The 19,469-nt window shown below is 39.0% G+C and overlaps 1 protein-coding gene across 4 annotated transcripts in view; it reads right to left on the bottom strand.

Annotated features, from left to right (window-relative positions):
- TBC1D8 (TBC1 domain family member 8) overlaps positions 1-19,469 on the bottom strand; it is a 66,705-nt gene that overhangs the window by 25,421 nt on the left and 21,815 nt on the right. For 3 of the 4 annotated variants that reach the window (XM_019524803.1, XM_019524804.1, XM_019524805.1), the window contains 3 exons: positions 15,471-15,589; positions 13,771-13,999; positions 8,662-8,902 (listed from right to left, as the gene is read on the bottom strand). In XM_019524803.1, the coding sequence (XP_019380348.1) occupies positions 8,662-8,902; positions 13,771-13,999; positions 15,471-15,589 (589 nt within the window). Of the gene's footprint in view, positions 1-8,661; positions 8,903-9,280; positions 9,354-13,770; positions 14,000-15,470; positions 15,590-19,469 lie in introns of those variants that run through there. The other variant, XM_019524806.1, reaches the window with a different exon arrangement.

The raw sequence follows: 19,469 nt of genomic DNA, 5'->3' as shown, positions 1-19,469 counted from the left end.
AGTTGGGAGCAGGAGAGACATAACAGGAAATTAAAATTTAAAAAAAGCTTGAATCCAAACATCAAAACTTTGAGTCCAGATGCAATTATCTAAAAAAAAAAAAAAAAAAATCACCAAGAATATATAATGTGGAATAAGAGTGCCGCATGCAGCAAGCTTTGTTGCTACCCACATCCTTGTAATACACATGGCTGTAGGGATTATGAATGTCTAAGTTCAGAATAACTTATCAGCACTTAAGCACTTGATAATTAAAAGGAAAAAGCAAGGACCCTACCTAAAAAGAAGGGAGAGAATCCAAATAAATGTATGCGGTCTCTTCACTGCCAAAACCTATGGCAGGCTAGGAGTTAAATTGGAGATCCATAACCTTGGTGCAGGGGAGAAGGGGGCAGAGGCTTTGTAGCAGTGGTTCCTGTTACTGTTGGGTTCAGCAATTGTTTGGCAAGTCCCAGAAGACAACCAAGGAGGCTTTTAGTTTTAGTAAGCATACTGTTCTCTTCCCCTTCTCAGAAAAGCAAGAAATTGATGAGGATTTTTTATTTTGACAATTTTGGGGTCCTGAATTCCCCAGCAATATAAGCAGCTTTCCACTGCCAAGCCTAGATACCTGCACCTGGACCCAAAAAGGATTGATGTGCCCATTAGCCTGATACTTCTGCTACAGAGAACAGCAGCAAAACAGTTATCTAAAAATGACATTGAAAGTGTCATCAGTAAGCTTCAGAGTTAACAGTCATTAAGATGAGTCAGACAGTGAACACCACTTGCAGATGTGGGTTGCCTTTCAGCTAGGATTTGAAAGGCTCCCCCCCTCCCCATCCCCACCTTCCTCCCGCAACTGGAGAGCATGTATACACAAAGTCAAAAATATAAACAGTAAGTTTCTGAACCTTAGTTACACAGAAGATTTGCAAATGAACCATTCTGCAGCAGCTCCTATAACCATACAACATATGTTTTTATCTACAGGGCCTTGATTATTACACCGCATATGATAGCTTCAGTGAGGCAAAGCCCCAAAACTGTAGGTTTCCAAAAGAACAGACAAAATTCAAGCCTATTTACTAATATTAAGCTGTTGAAGATTAAATTCTACGATCCTCTTTACAAGATGCGTTTTCCTGGCACAGCTCACCTTAGGGCAACAGGGAAGACAGAAAGAATGCAAAACATGGGTTGCATCGAGGTAGTGGCTGCCACTACTGCACGCTGGCAAAGCAAGGAGCAGCACAGCAAAAAAGACCCCTCTGACCAGGTTATTTAGGTGTAAAAAGGCTATGCAGCATGCTGTCCTCTTGCAATAAATGAGGCAAGTCCCTTTTCGTTAGTTCATCTTTACTTTCCTAAGGCAGGAAAGTAAAGATGTAGAGTCCTCATCCCAGATCTGGGATTGATGTGTGGGGAAGAGGTTTCATGCAGCTATTTAAGGCCTGATTGCAGAAAAGTGAAGCTGCGTGATACGAGGAGAGAGAAACCTGAGAATAAAACTGGGAGAAAAGGGGAACGAGGCTCTCTAGCTAATGCAGAAGAGACAGAATACACTTGACCAGCATTTTTGATCTATTATCTTCATTCCTCAGGTTATCCAAGGAAAACGGTTATCCAAACAGTTATCCAGGTAATCCAAAAAGGCTCCAATTGATTAAAAAAGAACAGAGGAACATTTTTTTTTAATAGAGGAAGGCAAAGGTTAGTTGGAGATCAAAATTTCTACAGGCAAAGAAACTCTGATAAGTGCATGCAGTGATCTACTATTGTGACGAGGCTGGATCAGGATATGCCTCTCAGTTAGCTCAGCACAAAAATATTTTCCATTTTGGCACAGCACAGATGAATGCTAGTGATAGCCTCGGCAGCCAGGTCTGTGTAAGGCCATGTTTTCTCCTAGTTCCTATGCCGAGAAGGTAAGTGACCTACTGACGCTATCAGTTCTGCATCTTCCAAACCTGGATATTAAAAATAAGGATTGTATATAGTGGAATGGCAGCTTTGCTATAGTTATGGTAGAAAGTTGCTTGCTAGTAAAAAGTAATCAATTCTAAGTGCTCCAAAAGTCTACACATTGACTCCAAGTGTTTTGGAAGTCTTTGCACCTCCTCAGGATGCAGGGTCAGGCCAATAGCCCAGATTTATGGTCTTTTGGGCAAGGGGTTCTTTTGCCTCAGTTTCCTGCTCCTTCCAGGGTAATTCCAGCTGGTACATGTCCAAAACAACAACTCTAAAAAGAACAATATGTACACATACAACGAGACTTGGCTCCGGTGGAACAAGAGAGTTTCCAGTGTTTGCATGCAGTTGAAGTCGGGGGCTATGTCACCCTTCTCTAAGCCCCTTATTCTGGAAATAGCTGCGTGGAACCTCCTCCCCACACATCAATCCAGATCTGGGACAACAACAAGGACTCTACATCCCAGACCTGGGACAAGGACTCTACTGTCCAGTGCCACTCCACATATGCCTCAGATCAGCATATGAACCCCTCAGAGCCCTGCCACTTCCTTATGTCCCCCATTCACACCAGTGCCAAAGGGAGCTAGAGCTGGGATAGTAGGTTTGGGGTTATGAGAGTAAGAGTTTAAGGGTGGTCAGAGTAATAGTCACGCTGAAGGGAATGGTTGATCCATATAGGAGTGGTGCTGGACACAAGCACATGGAGGAAAAAAAACCATAGGAGGGAATGTTAGAGAAGTGTAGGGAGAAGCAAGGTAGAAAGGAAGCTGTCAGCACTGGGAAGGGGAGAGGGGGCTTACAAGTGGGACCCAAGAGAAAACCAGCCTAAGACTTTCAGTCTATGTTTGTCATAGGCTATCAAAAGACTGCTTTTCCCCAATTTGCCCTCCCTGCTAAATTAATGGTGGAGGAAAACTGTGGCCACTAGCTTGAATATGGCTCAGTTGTGGCAAACACCTGATGAACAAAGTCAAAACAAGAAAATAAGCACACTTTCAGTAGTAGTTGGGTATAGTTATCTCTCTAACCCAGCTGGAGCTTCTGAATGCTATTCTGTGTGCATTTTCTCTCTCTTTCTAGTCAAGGAAAGATGTTTGTAGGAGAAAGGACGCTCAGTTATTCTCATTTTACAGATGGAGAAGAAATGAAAAGGTGTTATTGTCTCTAGACTGCAAAGGAGATTTACAGTAAAGCTAAAAATTGAACCCAGATCTGTCCTGATTCCTGGCGCAGTGCTGTACAAAACCAAAGTCAAGCATGGAAATCCTCTATTATGCACATAGCTTTAGTACAACTTTTCAGTTGAACTTCAATTAATGAGAGCATGCACACACATGGCATGCCCAAATCAAGAAAGGAAAATAAATCTAGTGTATCTGAAGTGTCATAGAAGTTGCACAAATTAACAAAAAAAAAAATCCTACTGCTGAGCAAGGTACCAGGCAAATATTGATCATTCTCACTGCAATCAGTTTCACTGAGATAAGAAAATGTGTGTTTGGATCCTTCTGAGCTACTGGAGGTCTGGCTAGAGTTTTGTTACTGTAGAGGAAAGGCAGTAACTTAAATAAACAGACATGACCACAGAGAGATGCTGGGCATCTCAACCAAAAAAAGGTCCTGAAGCATTTTGAAATATTTTGTCATAGTCCCCTAGCTCCATATCCATGCCCCTCTCTCAGCTTAAAATTTCTTTCCACTTTAAAGCCAATCTAAATGCACAAATGGCTTTCCTCACGGCATGACAACAAGCAGTGTAACACCAAAGAAACATCTGTTAATGGAGAAAATTGGTACATGTTAGCCTCCCAGAACTGGGGAAGGAGGCCAATTTTAACACGATTGCAACTGCCTATCCTGAATGACTCACAAAACAGGATCAGACAGTGGTGCCAAAGGAGACCACACCTTATCCACTACTGCTGTAAAGAAAAGTGCCGAGACAGAAGCCAGCTTTGGAGAATGTGAAATCCAGGAAAAAAATCAGAAAGAGTGGAAACACAAGAATGAAAGACTGTCAAGTATTGGCTAATTTGGGCCCAGCTGCAAGGAGTCAGAAGCTGCACTAAAGGATAGTACTTTTCAGGTGGATGAATTCTATACAACTACCATTCAACAAGCCACCCCTTCATAAGTGTATCCACATTAAACTGCAACATGTAAAATGTGCAACATACTTCAAGATAAGGTGTAATACAAAGTCAGCTCCTGAAATGGGACAGTAACCTGCTACATGGTGCAAACAGAAGTGAGCCCACAGCATTAGCTATCTCAAAGTTGCTCAGTAATAATCCCATTACCACTGGAGAGAGGTTAAAATGATTCAGGCTGGAAGGGGACCCAAACTGAAGTGTTGAAGTGTGCACTGAAGTTCTTCCACTTCCCCAAAGCAGGAATTCCTATGTGGAGTCTTAAAATCCCCACAACACAAAACAACAACACGGGGCTTTCTAATGCCATGGGCCAGCCCGCTGAGTCTTCTGACCTCATGCAAGCCATCTCAGTTCTCCCAGTGTTCCCACTTTTATCAAATGCCACCTTTTCTCACTGGGACACACAAAAACCACTGGAAGTCAAATAAAACAAAATTAAATGCACGTAACAACCAATATGGAAAGAAAAGATCTATAAAAGGTCATTTTCTTCTCTCCAACAGACAACTCCCTTCTTTTTAAATATAGACTCCTGACTTGCACATTACTGGAATCCAGGATCCTCTCCGATTCAAGCATAGCAAGTCAACTACCAAGGCTGAAATGTAATAGCTCCTACTACGCGCCTTAAAAGCTACCTTCTAAAAGGGTTTTATTTAAACAATGCACATATGACAGACAAAATAATGGCTAACAGTGTTTGAATACTTCAGATTGAGTCATCACTGCCAAATATATTTTTCCTCTATTTTATACTCCAATATAAAAAGTCATCTTGGCTAAATCTCAGATTTGTTGAATCACGCGCTATTCACAAAGCACGAATGCAGCTACAGATACGAGCAGAGCCAGTGTTCTGTGCATAGATATCGAAAAGTTATGCAGGATTTTTCCCTGAACAAGATATCCCCCCCTTTCGCTCTTGCCTCCCCCAATTCAAGTGCCAAAACCTTAAGAGATCTCTTAAAAGAATGAAACACAGTACTATAGTATGTCTAGCTATAAGTGCTTCATGCAATACAGGAACATCAAGTCCTTCTGACCACATGGATTTTATGGGTATAAGTTGGGAAATACAACTGAATGATTGTTGTTTTCCTTTCTGAAGAAATGATACGGACTGAAGTGATATACGTGACATGGATTTTTAGGTGTGCGTTATCTTTCACTGGACCAGTTAGGGATAGTTTTAGACACGGTTTTGAAATGCAGAGCATATTTCCTGGACCATCATGACTAAGTCACCCCAACACTACCACATGTGTGGTGTAAACTAATTCAAACAGTTTCCATTCAGCTTGGAGTGTTAAACAAGTGTTAAAGAATTGCTACTATCACAAAACATTTTGCTTCAAGTACTCTGGATTGCTAACTCATAATTTACACCTGAAGAAAAAGGATTCAAGGTAGTTACAGCCCTTAGAAATGTCCTCTCCCAGAGCACCATAATGTCCTGTGTGCACTCAATACCATTTCTCCTCAGGCTATTTCCCCAATTAAGACTTATGCTAGATGCATCATGAAAGAAATAGAAATAGAAAGCTAAAGAAAGTCATAACTAGAAATTGTTTTCTCTCTCTCTCTTAAAAGAGGTGTCCTAGGTGCCAATGCAACTCATGGCACTTCAGTATCTGCGGTTATCGAGTGCCACAGCTTCACTTTGCTTTCCAGAACAATTAAATGGCTACTAATCCCTTTGTGGCCCACTGATATACATGTTATCCTTTCATAAATCAAAATGAAAATGTAGTTTGACACTTAGCCATAATATTACTCAGGTCATATATTAGAGGCCTACTTCTGCAAACCACTTGGTCCTCCAAAAACTGCAGAATACTACAGAAGTAAAAAGGTGGAGGGCTGGACTTTTTCTCAGTTCTCAGTGTGATGACAACAGGAAGCTCTTGAACACCAGCTATAATTAAAAAGTTTCTGTTTCCAGAGCACAGAAGACGGACTATTAAGATCTTCCACACAAATGCTCCCTCCTTTCAGAAAAATAAGTACCAGTATACTTTTTTTTAAGAAAAAAGGGAATGAACACAAAACAACATAGCTCGTAACATCGCATCCGATGAAACAAGTGTTAAAAAAGAAAGTCTAATTTGAGGCAGCAGTTGTTTTTTTGGGGGAGGTTTTTTTGTTTTGTTTTGTTTGTTTGTTTGTTTGTTTTAAACAATATATGCCTGATACCTAGGATACATGGCCTACTATTTTCTTCCAAAACAGGCATATGAATTTTGAGGACAGAACAAAGGAGGGAAGAAAAAAAAATCAAGTGAAAACTGGTATTTCCTGGACTGTTACAACAGTTCAAAAAATAAGTTGCAACCTAAATATCACATTAGCATTAGCACATTTATCCACTGTTCAGTCTTGCTGAATCATACTGCAAAGACGTTACCGAACTGTTACAAATGGCACAGAACTGCAACCTACTCGGTCACCGTCTAGTTTAATGTGCAGGAAACGGGATTTCAAAATTTGAAATATTTTCCTGTCTGGTCATGATCTCAAGTTCAAATGCATCAGCATGATTACAGAATGCCAGGGTAAGGAACTCTCCTACAAATATATTTTAATTTTGCTTTCTGTTTCAAAAACCGGTAGGTAAGGGGAGAGGGGGGAAAACACACCTCCATAAAGGTGTGGGATTATTTGTGCTTCTGTTGTTGATTCATTAGTATACACATTGCTTCTCAAAAGTGCCTCAAGGACAATTCCAGACTGATTCTTCTGAAAGCCCACCCATGACAATATTTCAGGAAACTCATGTACTGTATTAAATTTATATTTACATCTAGGTGTTTTTCCCCCTGCAGTCTGTTTCAATTAATATTTTTAAAGCAAACAATCTTTGGGGAAGGGAAAAGGCATAATTAAGAGATACATTTATGTGCGTCTCAAAAGAAAAAATGCCCTTTGTACAAATTTGTGTCATATAACCCCTGCACAGTTTATTTTAAAACTCTTTCAGTCCAAAGAGTTGTTGGAAAGACATAGTGGTTGAAGAAGAAAACAAAGAAGTGGGGAGGGGTTCGCAGAAATAACTGATTCCTTAGTCAGCGCATGTACATTAAATTATCAAGGGGGAAAAAAATCTTTTAGGCCTACAACCACAAAAATATCTGGTTTAAGCACTTTTTAAACACACTTCCTCATGTTCTTGTTTTAAAAAAAGCTCTGGCATCACTAAAGAAAAAGTTCTAAGTGTTGCAGCATATTGCTTGTATCAGCTTACAGACTGCAGAAAATCTATTTTAGTGAAATATTGGGCCAGGATTTCACTCAGCAAGTAGAAATTTAAAATGTCAAGGAATAGTGGGTACAAGAACACCAATTACTAATAAAGTTTACATAGCACATTTCCTAGGTTTTGGAATGGAGAATGTTTATTCAGTAAAATTGCAGAAACACCCTCTGAGACTGATTAATAAAGGAAAGAAAGCAGTTACTGTGCACCTGTATTATCATCAGCAAAACCTCCTCCTCTCAACCAGAAGCCATGCACAAATTATTCACTTGAGTGGCATGAGGAATGCAAGAGGGCATATAGTTTTCCTGCCAGATCAAAGAAATTGCATTTATATATAGTCTTTAGATCTGACCCTGGAATGACCCATGAAGTAGCTGAAGGCCTGCATAGTTGTCTTTACACCATCTCAAGGGAGGTGAAAGGAGCTGACGAGATTGAGAAACAGTGGAAGAGCTGCATTCACATTCCACTCATCCACAAAGCATGTGCCCTAGGCAAATCCCATATTTAGCCATTACATGCTGCCCACCTAAGATTCCCTCTGCAGTTTCACTTCCTCCTCAAAAAACACCAGCAAATCAAAGTGTCTTGTGTAGCATTACTGGGACAGAATAATATTGATTACCACCCCTCCTCCCCCACCCCCCCCGCATAGATTCAACTGCATTTCAGTAGTGAGAAAGGAATCAATGTGCAATAAAATATTACCCACAAAAATCCTTGCCTCTCACATACAGTCTATGCATTTGAAGGTTGTCTGAAATAGAAGCCACTGTGCAGTACTGACAACATTATGCTACTCTCCCATCAGGGTCTGTTTTGATCCCAGAATTCCTCTCTTAATTCGGTAACAGCAACTGTAGCACAGGGACTTTCCACACGTCAGAAGTGCAAGACAATGTGATTCTGAGCAATAGTTCTCTCGACTCATCAGCACTTGGAAACTACACACAGAACTAAGAATAACACAAAAGACTGCTTCCACTGAGGGAAAGTGAAATTGTCTCTTATTGGAATTTACCTTTAAACAATGAACGGTACTTTTAAAAGGAAATAAACAGCATGTGTTTCAGGAAGGTACAAACATTAGCTGTGTGACCTGCACACACCATTCCCGATAGGGCACATGCAAGTTAAAACGTCTATTTTATCAATTCCCATAGATTACGATTATTTGTGTTTTCTCAAAATAACTTCATTTAAATTATACCAAGCTTATGAAGCAAAAGCAGTACTATAAAATGCAAAGTCCACTACTATAATTGTACTAGCAGAAGCAGAAACAATTTAATTTTTTACCTCTTTGTAATTTGAGTAGGATCCTGGAGGCCTGGATCCAGTTCAAAGATTTCATTATCAAGTAGTCTTCGGAGCGTTACATCTGCCAGCTGCTCCATTATCCTGAATGCCTCATCAATATTAAGGAACATAGAGAAGTCACGTTCTTTGCTTGGAGTGGTGATACGAATGATATCAGTCATGATGACATTGGAGGTTCTTTCCAGCTTCTGGACATCAATCCAGGGAATTATAAGTCTTACTGCCATTTAAGAAAGAACAAAAACCTCTGAGGAACAGAGTTTAAACTTCTTCCTGACTGCAGATACAAGCATGAACAGTCAGAACAGAAATTTTTAACAAGTTAAGAGGTCTGACCCATCCATATAAATAAAGTGCCTAATATGTACCCCCTGCTTATTCTCTCATATACCAACCACAAAACTTCCCTCTCCCCTAAAGCTCTTTTATCATTCATGAAAGGTGACAGACCGATGAATCTTATCTCCACAAAATAAGCATCATAAGCTCTGCTCAAAGCTTCTGTAAAATAGGAGACTCTGTCTCCCTCTTTTTACTTCCCCTCTGCAGAAACAGCTAATATAAGAACTAAGCAAGAAAAGATTCTTGGTTCATCTACCCTGCTGGAAGCAGACTTTGAGGAAGGCGAAAAACTGACTGCCTTCTGTCCTGGACATTTTCAGGGAAACGCCAAGCTAGCTTGCTTCCATAATCAATGTTATTTGAGTAGAGGCTAAACAGAAGTAAGCTGAGTGACCTTCCGACCCAATGTGGAAGTGGGAGTAACAGGGAAATTTAGCACCTCATATGCATGCTACAGAACGTTCCTACTATCACATTCTCATGTAAATATTGACCCAATAGTTTGATGAGCATCAACAGTACAGCAGAAGTATCTTCTGAAGACTAAAAGCAATCAGGACTCCTAGTAGAGATGATATCTTTATTAGACCACCAAGATTTAAAAAAAAAAAACAAAACAAAAAAAAAATCTTTGAAGAATTTTTTTTGCAAAAATCTTGGTGGTGTAATAAAAGATATTATCTCTACTATGAGTCCTGACTGCCTTTTCCTCTAGACCAATACGACTACAACCTGAATACCTTTTGAAGACTAGGACTGATACTTTTTCACAAGTTTTAAAAAAAGGTCACCAAATCAATATTAAAATTAAGCCTTAAAAATGATTCCAACTCCTGTAGAGACCATGTCTTCAGGAAATAGGCAATATAATAAAATATTCATGTAGATGTCTCATTTGTCTAAGTATAAATGCTGCACAAATACATAAATGGTTTCCACATGGAGGTATGGAAAGGGATGAACTCTCAATATAAACAGAATTCTGAAAAAAGTTAATTAGGCATATAAACCTTGCTATTTTGCTTTCAAGTAAATTGCATAGCGTGGTTTTTTCCCCCCCAGAAACATCACTAGTATATCACAAAATCCATAAAGGGTTAAGGAAAAACATAAGGAAGTGTTCTTTATGCCAAAACATTTTGTTAAGCCATGCAAGTCACGAGAAAGTAAAAAAGGATCAGTGTATAGTGGATGACCATGGAAGAATATTATTTCCCTCTTCCAGGAAAGGCACAAGGCAATCATGCTGAAAAACACTTGAAAATAAATTAGATTTCCACTTGAGTTAACAACTACTGGAAGCTTACCCTGGAATTTCTTTGCCAAAAAATAGGGAGAATATGCCACCAATATTCTAGGCCAGTCCCTTTATAATAATAAAATCATAAAAAGGCAATAACAGAAAACATTGCCTTGAATTCTTTTGTTATACAAAACACGCTCATGATTACTAATTATATTTAACAATACCCCAGCTGGGTTTTCTATATTAATTCTAATCACAACCTTGTCAAGAACAATTTCATACCCTAACTATTCTTAAAATATAGCAAAACTATATAACCATACAGAAATAAATGGCCAAAATATATTAGTTCTGCACAGGCAAGACAGTCAAGGAAACCATGACTGACTATACAGGACTGTATAAATAGCACTATTCACAGAGAAGTTAGGTCCAGGTAGGTTTTTACTCCAAAGCAAAAGGGGAGCATACTGCTGTAAACAGACCCAAATCAGCAATGTGATATGATACAGTATTTTCAGTTTCAGAATATGAAAACTCAGTTAAAAACTATGAAGGCAACTTGCCAGTATCCCTTTAAACAAATTAGAAATCCAAAAGCTGTCATGCCTAAACATTTTGATACAGCTTCCTAATTCCATAATGTTGAAATAGGCTCAAAGTACTGTGCAGTCACCTAAAATTCCCCAAAGTCATAACAAGAAGTTAAGAGGGTTTTCTGGTCAGAACTGAGAGATGTAACATTCTTCCCATGGTTTAGTCCAGATGATTAAATAGATTTCAATAGAATAAAATTAAAACATCTATAAAAGATTCACTTCCTCAGGTTTTATAATTCATAGCCTGCTCTTCTCCCAGCAGTTACATTTAATGAGGCAACAACTAATATCTATTGACATGATTTTATACAGTCACAAGACTCAACCAAGGCTACTTCATGACTATTGCACGAAAACAAGCATAATTAATTCCTTATTTTGTTTTAAAAACTGAGCAAAATTCTCAGATATAAGCTACGGTAGCTAAACCTGAACTACTCAGTATAGCTCGAACCATTTATTAACATGAAAAAAAATAATTTCAAATTGTAAATGCCACCATTAGGAATGGGTACAACTATTGTTTCTGCATTAAACAAGCATTACCATTTAAGTTTAGGCTTAAGCTTAGAGAGGTCAGGCTTGGTTTCTGGGGGGGTTTTAAGTTAACCAAAATGGCTTGGTTTTTCATTTGTATTTCCAAGCACTTAGACAACTAATTCATGTAAAGCTGTAGGATACCAGGCAGTGAAACCAACTAAAAAAGCAAATGAGCAGCTTATTATCATTGCCCAAAACAAAAGTAATCACAACTGTGAAATAAATTAGATTCTTTAATTCTGCATTTTAATAAAGTGTGTTAATGGTATTTTAAGGGATTTTTTACTAGCTGAGTAACAGTAACAGTGATTAGGGGTTATTTCTTATTACACAATAGAACCTGATTATGTCTCTTCCCTTCACCCCTCTCCAGTACTACATAACTCAGAGCTGTCCACCTTCAGAGTGGTTGGAGGCCACATGTCATACAGGCCACAGGCCCTGGGCCATGCCAATGCAGGGTGTATGCTATGGGGGCCTGGGGGCCCGTAGTCGTGTGTAAACCCTGCTCCTGCCGCTACACAAGCAGCATGAGGATCCCTGCCACCACCACTGCCACATGACTCTTCCCCCACCCTCCACTTCCCCCCCCCATTGCAACAGTGCCAGCAATACTTTCCCTGCAATCACTACCTGTATGAGCAATACAGATCCCCTGCCCAAGCCTCCCTGCTGCTGCAGCCATGGAGACTGTGACTTCACCAGGTCCTCCACTGTGTTGCTTTGCCCCAGAGACTCCAACTACCATCGCAGCAGCAGGAGCTTTGGGGGAGGCCGATGGGATGGTAGCCAGGCAGGAGCCTGTGGGCTCTGCACTGACCCTTCATGGGCTGCATGTGGCCTGTGGGTCCCCAGCTGAAGAGCCCTGATATAAATAAAGCTGTTGGCATAAGATTAAGGAGTTTTTCTTTCTGCTTTGATTTGTAAGAATACAAATTGTTTCCTTCTGCAGCAGGTCTCATTAAACCTTAACTGAGGAACACTATGGATAAAGAGAATCTTTTATCAAGGATTCCGTCCTGCAACGCCAGACAGAAAGCCGAGATATGTAAACAGACTGAGCTAACAATAGATCAGAATCTCTGCTTTACATTTCTTCCAAGTCACATACAACTTCAGCATTAACAATGAATTCCAATTTACATTTACTTCAAACAGGAAATAAAAAAACTCTACGTATTTTTTCTTCCTAGATATCACAAGTACGTTTTATACATTATTGCATTCTCTAGTTCAACTTCAGAACTGTACACAAAATATTTTAAAAAGTGGCCACCTGGTCATAACTTGGCCCATAAACAGTAAAAACCTTCAGAGGTGTTAGAATGTAACTGATGATTTCTTAGTTGCATTTTGCTATTAGTACTGGAGAAGTAGTGGGATTTACAGGAGTTGCTACAAAGCCATTCAAGGGCATAATCCCCACCCCTGCAAAGAAAAGCTACCCAGTCAAATGGGTGGATTTTGATTATACTTTCCAACTTCTGGGCTAGTAATGATAGGGTTCTCAGATGAACACTCCCCTGGGACTTCAGTGGAAACAGAGGACCATATCATTTGTACTGGTTTCTTATCAATAATTTTTTTAAACAAATTTCTCAACTATGTGAAAGATATATAAGGGAAAATTTTAAAGAGACTGAGTAACTACCTTGCTTAGAACTGTGATTCCAAAACCTGAAAGGCTCCAGTACAAATACTGTCCCTTTTTCATTTGAAAATACTGATTTTCACCTTTCACCCCTCCACATGAAGCACCATACATAACTTTAGGTTTATTATTTTATTGTCAAGCCACAGCTGACATTGCACAGCTCTAGAAAAAGGGTTCCATAGTCAACTTACATTCCTTTGCGAGCGTGCCTGTGCACTAACTGGAGTTGTACAAACAGTGGCTATTATTGTGCATGAATATATGTGGGAAGGGCTGTTTCTCAGTGCCCACATTCTGCATTAAAATAGGTGTTAAAATCTGTAAAAAATTGAAGCTTTCTACGGCTACCCTGAGATTTGAACTGTTTTACATGTTTTTAGGGCAAATCATTTTCCAGCCACTCATCACGTGAAAGTTGCCAAAGGCCACTCCATGTTCGGAAAAAGTAAAACTTCAAGCAATTGTGTTTGCACACGCTTACAGAAAGCTTTCATACTTAGAAAGTTCCAGGTGAACATAAAATGAATAATGAAGTGACAACTAAACTCAAATCGAGTTTGTTTCATACCAGCAAACAAAAGGTCAGAATGATAAAGCTGTAAAACAGAATTAGAAGTAAACATATCAGCTTAAAAAAAAAAAAATCTAGTTGTACGCAACTTCACACGTCTATTTGGGGCCAACAGTTCTTACATGTTCACACTTACATTCTTTTCCCAGGAAGAAAGAATAAAAACAGAGGTGATTGATGCTCAAATACAGCCAGCCTTGGCGAGGAACTTTGCCCTTCCAGCAGCAACACGAATAATAAGTAATCAACTTCTCTGCTTCAGGGAAGTTAAATCTGGCTTCAAATTTCACTAATGCTTCTCGGAACTTCTCAGGCTCCTCCTCCAGTTCTGCTAGTTTACTGCTGGTTGTCTCTGCTATCAGTCCCTAATTCAATCACAAGATAAATTATTACAATAAACCTAGAACATCCACAGCCAAACTAGTTACCAGTACATTTTTTAAATCTCAGTTTTCTCTTGCAAAGGTATTTATGTTGACTTGCAGGTTATACATTTACTCAGTTTTCAAACCTTCTTTATCTACATATTCCCCCTGCTTTACCAGCCACAGGTTAGGGTGTTGTCTTGTGTTCTGTCAGGGTTGGTGGTAGTTTTACAAAGAGGTTACATTATGGATTTGTATAGGAAGGTTTGGATAGGGATGATCCTGCCTCAGGCAGGAGGTTGGACTAGATGACCTATGGAGGTCCCTTCCAGCCCTACTTCTGACTCTGATTCAATCCTAGACTTATATTTGGCCCACGATTGAAGCATGTTTCAAGTATTTCAGTTTACAACCAATCAGGACTTGCGTTGATCACTGCAACTCTTTGAAATAAACTGCATATTGTAAAACATACTTAAAACGGTATAACATTTCTACCATTCTGCTGCAGTCAAAACTGCTCTACACACTTTTATTCAGTTCACAAAGCCATGCCAGGAAATACCAGTAATTTGCAGATTAATTGGCGCTATTATTTTCCTACCTAGAAGCAATGAAGTGAACCTATAACTTGTAATAAGTTTTAAACTGAACCTTTTTTAATAAAAGGTTGAAGTACATCTATAACAAATTAAGTGCCATGACTTTCTTATGGCTCTATAACATACAAGACAAAATAATTCATTGAAAACTGCAGTGTTTCAGTAGTTCCAAACTGTACTTTATAGAACATGAAATATTTTGTATTTAGTAAACAATCACATATGCCACATGTCTGCAGCAGAGGCAAGAGTTGTTGGCGAAATAAAAATCTGGGTCCATTATTAATAATGAAACCAGCAAAACTCTAGATGCATTGCTCTCCTCAGTTACCTGGCCACTGAATTGTTTAAGAAATGCATCTTATTCAACACTTTCACTGCACTTGAACACAAAGTATGTACAGAAGAACAGAACACCTGACAGAAATAGGGAGCCAGGCATACATAAGAGACCATACAAGCTATACAACCATTTTTATTTTCAAGCTGGAGAAACAGGATGGCAGAAGTGTTTTTTCCCCACCAAGACAGTAGGCATCTAGCCATGTGGCTGAGACTACATGTACATACTTCCTAACTCCTCTGATTCTTGGATGACAAACAAAAAAGACAAACAACATGTGGTGATATGGGAAACCTGGAGTACAAAAAATACGGCCATTTCAAGACAAATTTTACCCAAAATAAACATGGTCGTTAGGCCAGCTCATTTTACCAAACACAGTGTCTAGTTGGGCAAAATCAAAGGTGCATGAGAACAATTAATAAACAGGTGCATTGCATCAGTAATTATTAATACATTACCAGAGTCATTTCTACCAGGTCATGAAGTAGTGGGGAGGAGAAGGGCAGAAGGCAGTATTTCTTACCTTGATTTTCCCTTTGACAAAACTAACAATGTCTTCTTTATTGTCAAAAACGGACAAAGTATGGAGTAAGTTTTGCTCTAGCCATTCCCAGTGTTGATTTATCTCTTCTAGAGTGGCACCTAGAGAGACAAAAGAAAAGTTGATTAAAAACCATGTCGTAAAAGAAAACATTTCTAAATAAAGAAAAAAAAAATCACCATTCACACTCACAAATATATTAACAGAAATTGAGATTCTGAAGTCCAGATTATTATAGTAGTAAATAAGCTGCTAAGATGTTACACTGAATGCTGGAGTTAGAGAATACAAAAGTGTTACTGCTTTAAATATGTATTACAGTGCTTTTAGTTTTCAAGATCTCATTACAAGTCAAATGCTGCTTTGAAAAAAATCACAACACAATAATGAATCTTCTTACTGCAGTATTAGCAAGTGGCAAAATTTTGCCTTGATATTTCTTAAGCAGTCATTAAATTCTGATTTAGGGTAATTCTCCATAGTCCCTGATAACCATTTCTCCACGTGTCTTGAATTCGGTATCTCACCTGTAAAGCTTCTGCGATGTTCAGCTTCTCTGAGAACAAAGGGGTTCCTTGTTTATCTGAGTGCTGTGTATGTAACTAGCTCACATGAAAGAGGTTGTGCCATTTTTGGGACAGGTAAAATGAATTTAAAGAGGAAAAGCTTTGAAATTTGATGGAATTTCTTTAAGGACTATATTTAAATGTAATGCATTCACATTAACTCCAAAAATATAATTTTAGTCGTTGAAAGCTTGCTCGTTAATCTTCAGTGTCCTACATGTCAGCAGGCATGTGTCACAAAGATATGAAAATAGAAAAAGCCAGTGCAAGGAAGAGGCAAAACAAAGAACAACATTACTGAAAGAGAAGCTGGCCATCCCATTACAAGACAAGTTCTACTAATCAGTCATTGAATAGAACAGTTTAAAAAAGGCAATAAGTACTATTTCCAGTGCCTCACTTGTAGGGACAAGGGGATAATTAAATTTCAAAAAGGATGGCCAAGGCATAAAAAGAAACTGCAAAACAAAAGAAAGTTCAAACAAATGTCATCATCATATACCCAGAGTTACGTGAACATTATAATTGCAACATGTTGCTTTACACACCAAGATGATAAATTTAGTTAAGTATTTTCCACCTTCCTCTCCTAGATTTCCCACAAAGAATGCCAACTGGCAGGGAAATTTTCCAAAACTTTAACTTCCCTAACAGGAAAGTCTTATGATGGGACTTCATAAATATCATCAATCAAGGCAAAAAAAAAAAAAAGATTCACCAAGAAAGAAGAGCTATTTCAACAGCCTTTAAGGGAAAAAAAGGCTTCTTGTGGGCGATATCTTTTATTGTACCAACTGAATGGTTGGGATAGACATAGGCAAGCTTTCAGGCATCACAGTACCCTTCCTCGGGTCTCTGGAAGAGAAGCAGACACAGGCAAGCTAAACAGCAGATGGAACAAAGGCCTGTGTAAAACTCCCTATGTAAATAAATACAGGATATAAGAGAAATTATCAGGTAGTCAACAGGCTGGAGAGATGCGTTAAAAACCTGATATAAGGAAGAAAATAAGATTCTTCAGGAGGGTCTTGAAGAGCAGAGGTTAGTCAGTATCAGGTAAATTATAATCAGGGAACCTGGTTTTCTCCGATAAAAAAAGAATCCCCAATTTTCAGACTTAAAAAAGGAACCCAACATCTACATTTTTCTGCGATTAAAATGGAAAAAATGAATGAAAACTACACCAGCAAACCTGCACTATACCTGTCTTACATAAATGACATTTCATCATCTGGACTGATCACCTGGATTCACTTAAAATTGTTGAAGAAGTCAATAACTACCATTTTTCAATCCAATTCTTTCTGAAATTAAATGAATTACTCCTACACCAACATCACCACAATCCACATCCCAGAGGACATGCTACAAAACACTATATACAGAGAACACATTGACCCAGCTCTGCCTTAACAATAAATACAATAAAAAGGTATCGCCCACAACAATTCTTGCCTCTCACATTTCCTGGACCATCAAGGCAACATTATCACCTCACCTCAACACTACTTAAGGACAAAAAAAATCCCAAGTGCTATCAATTGTTAAAAATACTAGAAATGTCATATAATGACGTAGCCCACGTGAAACAAATAATAAACTAAAGTGACAGTGAAGACAAGCAAGGAGTGCATCTTGCTGCTTGGCTTCCCAGTTGTGGATTTGTTTGGAGTAAAAGATTGTCTGTCATAAGGTGTTTCATGGTAGTTTTCAAGTTGTTGCCAGTACCAAAAATCTTGTCCTCTCCCACCTGGATCTGCACTGCAAAGGGTGTCCCTGCCCTTTCCCACCCTCCAGCCAGTTTGAGATACATACTGCATGCAGCCCAGTCCCAGTCCAGGTTGGCGGGCTGGGGAGAGGGGGGACCCACATGCAAAGCAGGTCCCACAGAGGCTGCTGAATGTGCTGGATTTGGCTTAAAAGGAGGAGCAGGGGCTAGGTGAGTTTGACACCCTTGCTATTATTGCATCTATATTAGTGGTTACTGCCAGCACAGCTATGCCAGCCAGGGATCACACCTCTTGAAAGCCTTACAGTCACACCTAACACCAAGTTTGGTGACAGAAAGGATTTTTTCCCCCCTAGGTCAGACTGACCTGGACTGGGCAGGGTTCTTGCTCAGTAGCACAGGGCATGGTCCTTTTCCTAGGATTGTCTAAACGTGTACTAAACCATTTACATCCCTGTTGTTACAATGGGGATGCCTTCATCTGCCCTGCTTCTTTACAGGGAGTCACAGGTATTTCAGGTATTGTGCCTTGTAGTTGAGCTTGAGGCTCTGACCTGGTGACTGTGAGAATTCTTGATTCATGACTTGTCTGACAATGCAGAGGCTGAACAAAGCTATTTGGCAGGAGTCTGCAACTGGCACAAGCTACTGTTTAAGCCTACATCCCTTCCATCAGACCATTATTAGCAATAACTAGCCAGCAAATATAGGGAAAACACAAAGTGACTTGTATCCAAGGAGTAGGGCAGGTAAAAATCAACGATTTTTTTATTTCAATCAGATGTTTTTATTTAAGTTATAATTAAGTTTTCCTTTTTAAAAATAAACCAGTTTAAAATTAAATTTGAAGGCAATACAGCATAAGCTAAGGTATACATTTGCTATATTAAAATAATTTAAATAAATAATACGTTGGGACGATGTGCCTCTACTCAAACTTCGGAGTTAAAGGCTGATTTCCTTCTATAGAAGCATCAGGGGGGACATTTATTTTTTTCAGGTCGAGTTTTAAAAATTTCAGCTGATTTTGGATTTTAAACTTCATTGCAGAACAACAAGAAAGATTTTTTTTTTACCTCCCTGTCTGCCATTTGACACCTCCAGGGAAGGAATTCTACCTGATCAACACATCAGAGAGCTACTCAACACAGCTCACAAAGACACTCATGGACCCAGAGGGACAGACTTCCATCTTCAGCTTCCTCTGTGCAAAAATGAAGTTTATTTCCTACCTATGGGGTCTTTTTACCATCTTGTACCATCTATATTTCCCAGAGCCTGGAAAAGGTACTTTGATCCTGAAAGCTTGCAGAAAAGGACAATTTTCTTGCCATTTTCCAGTTGGTCTAATAAAAGGTATCATTTTAGAACCAAGAGTTCTAGTTTTCTGTATTACTTTCACCTAGGCATTTTAGAAAAAATTCCCCTTGGTGACCTGAAATAACTGGTTTAATTAACTTACTACAGTTCATATTTCTAATACAACAACAGTTAATAATTGCATTTAATAAATTGCTTAATTGTAAACAAGAGGAGGATCAGAGGAAGTGTGGATCCTTTAGTAAGTGGCAGAGGCAACCTAATGAGAGAGGATGCAGAAAAGGCTGAAGTACTCAATGCCTTCTTTACCTCCATGAGTTTTCACAGGCAAAGTTAGCTCCCAGACTATTGCACCTGACAGCACAG

This window comes from Gavialis gangeticus, unplaced genomic scaffold (genome assembly GCF_001723915.1).
Source record: "Gavialis gangeticus isolate Ggan-Ray unplaced genomic scaffold, GavGan_comp1, whole genome shotgun sequence".
NCBI lineage: Eukaryota > Metazoa > Chordata > Crocodylia > Gavialidae > Gavialis > Gavialis gangeticus.
The sequence above is the reverse complement of the archived record's forward strand: the minus strand, read 5'-3'. Positions and strand labels throughout refer to the sequence as shown.